This window comes from Arachis ipaensis, chromosome B1 (assembly GCF_059453495.1).
Source record: "Arachis ipaensis isolate K30076 ecotype BB chromosome B1, ASM5945349v1, whole genome shotgun sequence".
Lineage (NCBI taxonomy): Eukaryota > Viridiplantae > Streptophyta > Magnoliopsida > Fabales > Fabaceae > Arachis > Arachis ipaensis.
Genome location: NC_142436.1, coordinates 126,606,501 through 126,618,406, shown reverse-complemented (window position 1 = coordinate 126,618,406; position 11,906 = coordinate 126,606,501). Strand labels below are relative to the sequence as shown.

The 11,906-nt window shown below is 32.7% G+C and overlaps 1 protein-coding gene across 3 annotated transcripts; it reads left to right on the top strand.

Moving 5' to 3' along the window:
- Nucleotides 1-7,176: 7,176 nt before the first annotated feature.
- On the top strand, nt 7,177-9,584 carry PYE (basic helix-loop-helix (bHLH) DNA-binding superfamily protein). 3 transcript variants are annotated; one of them, XM_016336968.3, is made up of 5 exons: nt 7,177-7,461; nt 7,788-7,895; nt 8,391-8,506; nt 8,705-8,832; nt 8,942-9,584. In XM_016336968.3, exons 2-5 carry the CDS (start codon nt 7,849-7,851, stop codon nt 9,326-9,328), a joined length of 678 nt encoding a protein of 225 aa, XP_016192454.1. In that variant the 5' UTR covers nt 7,177-7,461; nt 7,788-7,848; the 3' UTR covers nt 9,329-9,584. The 3 variants fall into 3 exon arrangements, with proteins under 3 accessions (XP_016192454.1, XP_088357827.1, XP_088357826.1); XM_088501701.1 differs by having other exon boundaries at nt 7,292-7,461; nt 7,614-7,895; XM_088501700.1 differs by having other exon boundaries at nt 7,455-7,495.
- The last annotated feature ends 2,322 nt before the right edge of the window (nt 9,585-11,906 follow it).

Sequence of the window (11,906 nt, the reverse complement as noted above, 5' to 3'; positions counted from 1 at the left end):
CCACCCAATCTTAAGTACTTTTATATTTTTGGATGTAAATGTCTTATTTTAAATACTAAAGATAGCCTTAAAAAATTTGATCTAAAATCTAATGAAGGTGTCTTTGTTGGTTATTCAACCACTAGTAAGGCATATAAAGTTTACCTCAAGGAACATAGAATAATAGAGGAGTCCATACATGTCACCTTTTGCGATTCTAACACCATTTCAAGTGTCATTAAAGAAAATGATGCAAGAATTGAAACTGAACCCAACTCTGAAAGGATTCATGATCAAGAAATATCTGAACCTTCTTTGGAAAAAAATGTCCCTATTTTTGCAGACCAAAATGTAGGAGACAATTCTGTTCTGTCTCCTACTGAAGTAGAAAATTATGAAAATCTGAATATTGCAGATCTGAATCATTTCCAACCTAAGATTAATTCACCAAAGCCCAGATCAGAGAATAAAAGTTCTTGAAAAACTATCCACATGAATTTATTATTGGAGATTCCTCTCATGGAGTTACCACTAGATCCTCAAGTAGAAAGAGAGCCATATTCAATAATCTTGCTCTCATATCACAAGTGGAACTCCAAAATGTGAAGGAAGTCCTTGATGATCCCTCTTGGATAAAGGCTATGGAGGAAGAACTAGTCCAATTTGAAAAGAATGAGGTTTGGATTCTTGTGCCTTATCCGAATGGTAAGAAGGTAACGGGTACAAAATGGATCTTTAGAAATAAATTAGGTGATGATAGTAGTGTTGTGAAAAATAAAGCTAGACTAGTAGTTCAACGATATGATCAAGAGGAGAGAATTGACTTTGATGAGTCATTTGTTCCCGTAGCTAAAATGGAAGCAATAAGATTATTGCTTGTTTATGCTGCCCATAAAAGATTTAAACTCTTTCAAATAGATGTTAGGTGTTCCTTTTTGAATGACTTTTTTAATAGAGAAGTATACGTAACTCAACCCCTTAGTTTTGAAAATAAAGACTTTTTGAACCATGTTTTTAAACTCTCTAAAGCATTTTACAATTTGAGACAAACTCCAAGAGTTTAATATGAAAGGATTGCATCAAAGATAATATATGTATATAAGTCTCATTCTTGCAATTTGGTCGATATTTTCATGTCCATCATTCTACTTCAGTTGCAATGAATTTGTAGCAGTATATGGTTATGATGATATAGTTTGACGCTCAATTAGTCAATTTTATTAGTTTGTTTGATTTTGTATTTACCAGGAACTAAATTTTGGTGAAAATGTTGTGAAACTTGTGATAAAATTTTTTGTACAGAAAATAATAAAAACTATTAATTTTTTGAAACTGCAAAATCTCAGACTGTTAAAATCTATTTTATTGAAATTTCTGTTATAAAGGCAGATAAACTAAAAGAAAATACAAATAATTTTATATAAAGGGTTTTAGTTGAAAAAAGATCATATAAAAGAATAAAATATTTTTACTTTATTTAATTTTTTATTTATAATTATATTTTAAAATATTTATTTATAATTTATTTATTATTTTATTTTAAAACGATTTTTTTAATTCAACCACAATTAAATCCATTAGATTTATAAATTAATAAAACGGTAACTAAATCGGTTCGATGAATATTCTATAGATTTCGGTGTGGCATGGGGATGATGAAGATCCGACGATTGACGTGAGCGGTTGGCACACGCCCATTAAAAATATTAAACTTTAACACCAACACATCTGCGTGCATGCCACACGCCTCCAACTTCTATATACTTACTCTCATTTTCATACACCCCGTAATTCCTGAACTTGAAACCAATCACATTCTCTTTTTAATTTCTTTTTAGAAATTTGAACTACATCCTCGAAATAGTTTCAAGCCATTACGCCAGCTAACATCAATTAAAAATTTTCAATCATGCCTATTGTGTGCACATTCTACTTAAATTTGCATTTTTGTTTGGGAGATGTTAAGTTCAATACTTTTCATATTTATTTTATATATTTAAATTAATCTTAATTATTTTCTATCTTTTATATTAATTTCTTAATATTCTTCGTACTAGCACATTATAAGGACAAAATAAATGAGTACAAAAATATACTCGCTAGGTAAAATAACTACAGTAAAGTGATTAAAATATAAATTTTTTTAAGTCAAAATTTCAGGCGAAAAAAATAGACATAATAAATTAAAAAAATTAAAAGATGAAATACAAAAATCAAATCGGTTGATAAAATTAGAAAAATAGCAAAGAATCATTTTTTTTTAATTATTCACAACTTCTCAATTAAAAAATCTAATTAAAGCTTTGGAAGAATTGGAGTGTAAGATAAACGAGAGAATAAATATAAATTTAACTCAACCAGCAATTAACAAGGAGATCAAGTACATAATTTTTTCAATTAATGCTTATTCAATTCCGGGAGATGACGATTTTATAATTAGGTTTTTTTAATTTTATTGAGAGACTATCAAATTAGATGTCATCCTAACTGTGCGCAGCTTCTTTTCAAGAGGTAAAATGTTGAGATCTCTTAATCATACTCAATTCTGTTTAATTCCTAAAGTTATTGGTACTGATTCTATGAGCTAAATGAGGCCTATAAGCCTAAGTACAATAATTTATAAAATGATCTCTAAAATTTTGGTTCATAAAATGCAGCTAATTATGGACAAAATTATTAGTGTGACCCAAAATATTTTTATTAAAAGGTAACTTATCATGATAATGTTTTTATTGCCTATAAGTTCATGCATTATTTGAAAAAAAAAAAGAGACAGGAAGATTATAATTTAGCTCTCAAACTCGACATGAGCAAAACATATGACTGAGTACAGCAGAATTTTGTATGTGAGATGCTTAAAAAGTTGGAATTTTATCAGAAATGAATAGATTGGATGATGGAATGTATCACTACGATTTTCTATTTTGTTAATCTAGAAAAAAATTCAAAGGACTTCTTTAAGCCAACAAGAGGTCTCAGAAAAAGAAATCCTCTTTCATCCTATCTTTTTTTAATCTATGTAGAGGACTTGTCTAATTTGCTCCATAAAGGAGAATAAAATCAAGAGTTTATAGGTCTTAGGTCAAATTGAAAGTGTTCTACTGTTAGCCATTTGTTCTTTACTGATGACTCCATCTTATTTGGTAAGGAGACTATCCAAACTTGCTAACATATACTAGACATTCTACAACAGTATAGTGAGATACGTGGACAGATGATTAACCTTAATAAGTCTTTAGTATTCTTCAGATAAAATAATCCCTAGGGCTAAGACTAGAGCTTGCTGACATTCTTCAGGTGCCACATGTTAGAACTCAGAATAAAAATCTGAGTCTCCCTGTAATTGTTCACAGATAAAAAAAAGAAACGTTCAAATATATTGAAGATAAAATGAGTAAGAAGATGAACGAATAAAAATGGTCTCTCTTTTTGGTTAGTGGACGAGAAGTACTTTTTAAAACAGATGTGTCTATTTACACCTTGAGCTTTTTTAAGCTTCTAGAGACACTTAATAATAGTATATAGAAGAATACGATGAGATTTTAGTAGGATCAGAAAGACAATAAAAAAAAAGATATAATAGATCAAATGGGACACACTTTATAAAACTAAAGATCATGGGGCTTGGATTCTAAAGATTATAAATGCTTCAATCTTGCAATATTAGGAAAAAGTACTATAGAATTCTAACTAGACCTGAGATCCTAGCCCACAAGATTCTTAAAAGCAAATATTTTTTTTTATTTTTTCTCTTTTATGAACGGTCAATTAGAAAGTAACGTTTTCTGAGTCTAGAGAAGTCTACTAAAAGACAAGAAAGTGATTGAAAATGGGATAAAATGGCAGGTGAAAAATGAAATACAGATTCATGTCTTTGAGGATTATTAGGGTCTCAATAAAATCAAAATTCTCAAGAAACATCTTATTTCAGACAAGAATTTAAAATGGGTTAACCAACTCCTATTACGAGAAAGAAGATGAAATAAACCTTTAATCAGAAATTATTTTTTGCGTCTATTACAACTTATTACTCAGACTCCCATTCAACAAGCTAAGGTAATGACAAGATGATTTAGATCAAGGAGAGAAAAGGTAGTTACACTGTGAATTTCGGATACCACATAATATTTCATTTCTATCATGTTCAGCAAGAGTTTTTTGTAGAGCTCTTTTATCAGAAGGATCAATGACAGTTAATTTGGTCTCTCAAATGTCCACTTAAAAATTGGATATTTTCCTGAAAAGTAGTGTACGAGGAATTCCTATGAAAAAGAAAATCCAACAACGAGTTTAATCGGTACAAAATGTGTGTTCTAAATATTACTTGGAGGAGGACACAATGAAGATATATGATTTCCTTTTTGTTCATTAGACACACATAAAATTACTTTACACTCAAAATGCATCAAAATTAAAATCTTTTTTAAACTTAAAAGTCTAAACAAAAAAGCAATACTTTTCTTGTGGTTTTTATTTATTTCTGTTAATTGGAATTTATTAAATTTGGTATAATTTTTATGTTTTATTATCACAAAATAATTAAAAATATAATAAAAAGAAATAAATATTATTTAAGTAATATGGAGTAAACATTTTATAACAATTGTTTCGATATTATCTGAACATTGGAGAAAAAATGATCTTATATCATACATTATTATATTTTAAGTTAAAATGGGTATACATTTAACATACCAAAAAAGTTTTATTATGTGTATTATTTAACATATCAAAATTTCTTAAATGTGATACAGTTTTGTGTGAAAAGGGTGGAATCAGAATTATGAGAATGTCAAACAAAAAGAAAAAGAAAAAAAAAGAAAATTTTGGATTTATAATTTTTTAAAGATTTTTTGTGTCATTTACAGAAAATTTCTGTGTTATTTTTAACTAAATAATGTGTTTTGTTATCACTGAATTGATTGTATAGTATTAAACTAATATATAAGAAATTTAGTCATTTCTGTATCTTTTGTAACAATTTGATATGTCTTTTGAATTTAAAACACATTTAAATGTATTTTATTGGTTGAATGAGTTAGTTTTGAACTTGTAGTTTTTTGAATATTTTTGTGTTATCCATAAAAGATTTTGACGTCATTCACCAAAAATTTTCGTATCATTCATAATTTTTTTTGTACCATTTACAATTAAATGATGTGTTTTTGTTATCGTTAAACTAATTGCCTGATATTTTAACTAAGAAGAAGAAGAAGAAATTAAATGAAAGGAGGATGAGGGGGAGGGAGAGGGGGAGGAGATGGTGGTGGTGATGATGGCGATAACAAGAGAGAAAGTAGAAAAAAAAAAGAAAGAGGAGAAGAAGAAAAAAAATAATAGAAGTACAAATAACAAGAAAAAGAAGAACAAGTGTATAAGAAGAAGAAAAAACGCAAGTACAGTAAGTAGCGCGTAATGAAAAATATATTATAAAGATTTAGTTAAATTTGATTAAGAGTAAACTACCATTTGTACCCACGAAAGTTGAAAACGTTGACATATTTACCCATAAAAAAAGAAAATTACCATTTGTATCCATAAAAAATAGTTTTTACAAGCAAAATTATCCAAGCCTTAAAAAATTAAATAAAATTCCTAAATTACCCTTCTTCTCTCTCTCTCTCTCTCAATGTTTTCATCTTTTTCCCGCCACTGCCGCCACCACCATTAACCCATCATCTCTCTCTCCTTCTATTTTCTGAGCTCGTCGCCGCCGCCATAATCCGTCAACTCTGCCAACTCCTTCCTCTTTCTCTTTCTCTCGCTTTCCTTCTGTGTTTTGCTTTTCTCTTTCTCTTCTGCTTCTTCGAATTCTCAACCCAGAAAAAGGGCTTCACCATCATCAACAACAACAGAACCATCTTCAGATTCTTTGCCCACACACTCTCTCTTACCTACAAAATTCCTTATCTTCACCACCACACCACCTCCTTCACCCAATCATCTTTCTAACCCTAACCCTCTTCACCCAGCCACCACCCCTCTTTCTCTTTCTAATCTCAAATCCCACCACCACCCCCTTCACCCAGCCACCACCCCCCTTTTCCTCCAAAACTCACACACGGAGACATTACACACACACCCCTACCCGAGGAAGAAGAAGAGAAGAGGAGGGGGAGCGAGACCACACTGGCAATGTGGGGACTCGCTGCCGTTATCGCATCATCGTCGCCGTTGTTGAGGGAGTCCAAAGAGGAGATGCGAGCCAGAACCAAAGAATGGGGAGCTGTCGCCGCCGTCGCGCCCTGCTACTGTCGGCTCCGTCACATCTGTCGCCGCCATTGATTGAGTCCGTCGCTGTCGTTGTCGCTGGTCTGAAAGGAAGAGAGGGCGCAAGAGATCAGAGAAGGAGGAGAGGGCAACAGTGTCCGTGGGTGTCACTACCACCATTGTCGTCGACGCTATTCAGTGAGAAAGAACTGTTTTTCTCTGCTTTTTCTATTATTGGTGTTGTTGTTGTTGTTGCTGCTACTGCATGTGAAGAAGATGATGATGGAGGTATAGTGGCAATGGTGGTGATAGTAGTGATAAAGGAAATAAGATGGTGGTGGGATTTGAGATTAGAAAGGAAAAAGGGGGTGGTGGCTGGGTGAAAAGGGTTAGGGTTAGAAAGGTGATTGGGTGAAGGAGGTGGTGTGGTGGTGAAGATAAGGGTAATTTAGGGATTTTAGGTAATTTTTTAGGGTTTGGATAATTTTGTTTGTAAAAACCATTTTTTATGGGTACAAATGGTAATTTCTTTTTTTTATGGGTAGATATGTCAGCGTTTTCAACGTTCGTGGGTACAAATGGTAGTTTACTCTTTGATTAAATATTTCTTTTGGGTACAGAAAAATTTAAATATAAAAAAATTATATTTAAATTAAATTCCAATTAATTACTTATTGTATCATTTATACTGCTGTAGTGGTACAAAATTAGAGAAATACTAGCATAATCATAAAGTATAGCGAATGAGTGCTTGATAAGCTTATTTTTGTCAAAGTTTTAATTATGGGTTTTGATTGATTAAAAGTATTATTATTTTATGTATTAAAACTTAAAAGTATATAAAATAGACCTATTTTAAAATATTATTTTAATTTTATTTTGAGTTACGAAAGAAAATATAATTTGATGAAAGAAATGCAGTCAGAAAAAAATATTATTTTACTTTTTTCAGCAAATTAGACAAAAAGATCACGTGGTGATCTCATTGTTGGTGATTGATCGAAGCCAAAGAACATGGCGTGGCCACGCGCCTTCGTGTGACACTTACGCCTTCGCCACACTCCCCCCTATTTCCTCTCTCTTCTGCCCTAATTTTAATTCCATCCCCAAAATTAAAACTGTTCCGTTTCTCATTTCTACTAATTCTCGTGTTTTTCTTTTAATTAAAAATAATGAACTTTCTCCTTTCACCTTGATTCACGACACAAAAGTATTTTTCGAAATTTCCAATTTCCTTCAGAATCGTTTCACACCGAGTCCACCACAACGTGGGTAAGCGAAACCAACTTTGCTCTCTCTGCTGCATGTGTTCTTTCTCCATCCTTTTCATTTCTTTCGGTGACTGGTTTCTTGATTCTATTAATTTTTGAAGCAAAAGTTTCGATTTTTATTTTTTAATATTTTTGCCGGCTTTTATCTGATAGAATTGCAAGGGAGAAGGGATCAATTTGGATTAGAATTCATTGCGTATTCAAACGGGGGGTTTTGCTTTATCAATGGCAGTAGATAGTTGAAAATATTCAGATTTTCCATTTTCCCTCTTTTAGGTACTTGATTGAAAATTGAAATAGCGTTTTCGTTTTTGTCTACTACTTTAGGAAATTCTGTTGCTGGAGGAGTGTGTACGAGCTTAGTTAGTTGGTTTTGTTATAAGTGGAAATGGGATCTGAGAATCAGACTCCGATGACTGAGACTTCAAAAAACAGGTCAGAGATTCTATAATGCTTTCATAGTTATACTGAGTCACGCAAAATGATAATAGTTTCACTGTTGCAGAAATAAGAAATATTTGATGGGTTCTGCCAAGTTAACATTTACAATTCGTATTGTCATTTTTAGATTCAATTACTTTTAGGGTTGTCCTTTAATTATAATGGCTTCTTTGGGCTTGTGAGTAATGGTTGGTGAAAGGCAAATGAGAAGAACCTTTTATCCCTAAATCAATTTTGTTATGTACACGAATTAATATTTTAATTTAATTAGATTTCCTCCATTATTATATCAATGTCTATAGTTCTTAGGTACTTCATTTGGCTGCACTTGTAGCACAAATTTAAATTGTATTGGTGTTGTTGGTGTTGTAATAGTTAAAGGCAAGAAGTATAGCACTACATGCTTGGTGTCTCCTGCATGAATAGTTTTATGTGGATCATTGGGTTTATTATCTGGATGCAAGGTTTGTAAACTTGATTTGTTTTCAGGTCTTCTGGTAAAACAAACCAGGGGAAAGTCCCTAAGAGGATCCACAAGGCTGAAAGGGAGAAAATGAAGCGGGAACATTTGAATGAGCTCTTTCTTGATCTTGCCAATGTACTTGGTAACCTCTTGTGCCATTGCTTGGTATTTATAATGTATTCAACTTTACTATAGGTCTATGGCCCTTGCTTGTTCCCTTTAATATTTCAGTTACATCGTTTCTTGCATAGCGTACCATGACATATTTTTTTCTTGCGGTCCTTATTGCTATTTTAATTGAATTATTTATTCCTTTGTTTTTGTGGTGGGGTGGGAGCAGATCTAAATGAGCAGAACAACGGAAAGGCTTCTATATTGAACGAAACTGCTAGGCTGCTAAAGGACTTGCTCTGTCAGATTGAGTCCCTCAAGAAGGAGAACTCATCTCTATTGTCTGAATCTCACTATGTAAGTGCTTGACATTGTTTTGGAATACTGTGGAAACTGCATTTCATTGTCATACAAGGAACACGTTCTTGTATCTGATTATATTTCATATGATTGCTTCATTGGCCAGGTTACCATGGAGAAAAATGAGTTAAAGGAGGAGACTGCCAGTCTAGAAACTCAAATCGAGAAACTTCAAGTCGAGATACAAGCGAGAGTAACTCAGTCTAAACCTGACCTGAATGCACCTCCCCACGTGGAAATTGAGCCACCGGAGCAGGCAAATTTTACGGGGCAGAGTCTCCAATTCCCTCCCATGGAACCCAACTTGCAGCAAGGACCTGCAGTTTTTGTTGTCCCCTATCGCCCTGGTTTCCAAGCTGCTTTCTCAGCTCCTACCGTCGCTGAGGTCACTCCAAAACCTTCATCTGCCATCAGTAAACCGCATGCCCGGTATCCAACGCCAGCAGATTCATGGCCTTCATTGCTGCTTGGACAGCAACCAACCTCAAGTTGAACAGGTTAAAACTAAGAGTGTTCACAGTTTCCGTATGGAAATCCTTAAACCATGGTAGGGGAAACCAATTGTAGAGTCCATAGTTTCAGTGTTGGTATAACCTGCCAAGTAAATTTCCCAATAGATAGCTACGCTGCTCTGGAGGGTTAATGTATATGTTAATTATATATGTGAAAATGGTCTATGAGAATTTTACTCGCTTCTGTTATTCCTTTATAACCTTTGGAACTTTTGAGTAGAAGCTGGTTCCTTTTCCATTTCCTTTCCTTTGAAAAAGCCTATTAAATACTTTGTGTTGCTTTTGACTTGGGACCATGACTGGTGACTAAGAACATGAACAAGGAAAAAGGAAGAAATATTGGTTTGCTTCTCTTGTGTATTCGCTGCGCTGTCAGCATAAAAGGAGAGAACAAGCGAACCCGTGACCACTTCTGTAGTTCTTTTCATTGCTCCACTTCTTGGGTTAGGATCAATTGTAGTTGAATCCTATGACATTTTTTTAGCTCGTAAAGTCTCAAGTTTTACTTTTTATTTTCATTTAGAAAATATTATTTCATTTCCACGCATCTCATGTCAAGGGATAATTAATGTACGTGTGTCCTTTAGGAAACTACGAATTCCAGAAAAAAATAATAAATTAATCCGCTAAAGTTATGTTATTCCCTAATGGCATTGTAATTTCGCTATATATATTTTTAATAGTCAACATAAACTACATAATTAATTGATGATAATTTTATTTTTTATACAAGTATAACGATTGTTTAATCTTAGAAAAAATTGGTACTAACTACTAACTTTACTTAAACGAAGGAACAGAAAATACAACGGTTAATTTATTTATGTTGTAAAATAAATAAATAAGAAAGAGAAAATAAATATAAAATAAAGATGTGTAAATAAAAGATTTTAGTATTGATATTTATCAATATAATTAACTCAATATAATAGAGATGATTCATATATTTATTTAATATATGTAGTAACATAAAAAGAGAAAGGGGAATATATAAAGAAAGAAGGATTATTGTTATTGCTATATGTCTCAAATGCCTCAGCCTATATCCCTATTTATATATGTGCAAGGTTTAACTTTTTAAATGTTGGAAATCTTGTACTGTTTATTGTCTAATGTTTCTACCGTCCAAAAGTACTTGATTGGAGGAATGAATTATGCTGAGTAGACATTAAATGTGCATCTATATTGTAACACTCTTTCTTGGATGTCCATTTAGGATTATGACTCGTTAAAACCTTAATAAAGAAAAACCGAATGGAGAAAAAAAACTTTAGTGAAGGAAAAAGAGTACAAAATCCTTTGTGATGGAGACTACCTCATTAAAAACCTTGTCAAGAAAAACCCAATGGAAAAAACTTGACTAAGGAAAAAAGAGTACAGTCTCCCCCTCTTGTCGACATTATTTATTATCTCGAAATCTGCTCATCCCAATCTGATGTACCAATCTTTCAAAAGAGGATTTTAGAAGTGACTTTGTGAATAAATCTGCCAGATTATCGCTTGAGCAGATCTGTTGGACATCAATTGTTCCTTGATTTTGAAGATCATGAGTGAAGAAGAATTTGAGAAAAATATGATTTGTTCTATCACCTTTGATATATCCACCTTTAAGTTGAGCAATGCATGCTGTATTATCTTCAAACAGGACAGTTGGAGCTATCTTACGATCAATCAGTCCACATGATGACAGAATATATTGGATCAAATTCCTGAACCAAAAACACTCGCGACTTGCTTCATGTATCGCTAGTATTTCAGCATGATTAGAGGAGGATGCTGCTATCGTCTGTTTTGTAGACCTCCATGATATAACTGTATCACCATATGTGAATAGGTATCATGTTTGAGATCTTCCTTTGTGTGGATCAGACAAGTATCCAGCATCTTCATAGCCAACTAATTGTGACTTGGATCCATATGGATAAAAACAATCCCATATCAACCGTTCCATGAAGATATTGAAAGATTTGTTTGATCCATTTTAATGTCTTCTGGTTGGAGAGGAATTATACCGTGCTAATAAATTCACAGCAAATGATATATCGGATCGTGTATTATTAGCAAGATACATTAACACTCCAATGACACTAAGATATGGTACATCAGGACCAATGATATCTTCATTTTCTTCTTTAGGACGGAATTGATCATTTTCCACATCCAAAGACCTTACGATCATTGGGTACTTAACGGATGTGACTTATCCATATAAAATCTCTTCAAGATCTTTTCTATGTATGTTGTTTGATGAATAAAGATCTCATGTTTTGTATGATCGATCTGCAGACTAAGACAAAATTTAGTCTTTCCAAGATCTTTCATCTCAAACTCTTCTTTTAGAGCTTTTATAATTGTTGGAATATCTTCAGGGGTTCCAATGATATTTAAATCGTCAACGTACACAGCAATTATAATGAATTCAGATGCAGATTTCTTTATGAAAACACATAGACGGATATCATCATTCTTAAATCCGTTTTTGGCCAGATACTCAGTAAGACGATTACACCACATTCGTCCAGATTGCTTTAAACCATATAAAGATATTTGCAATTTGAC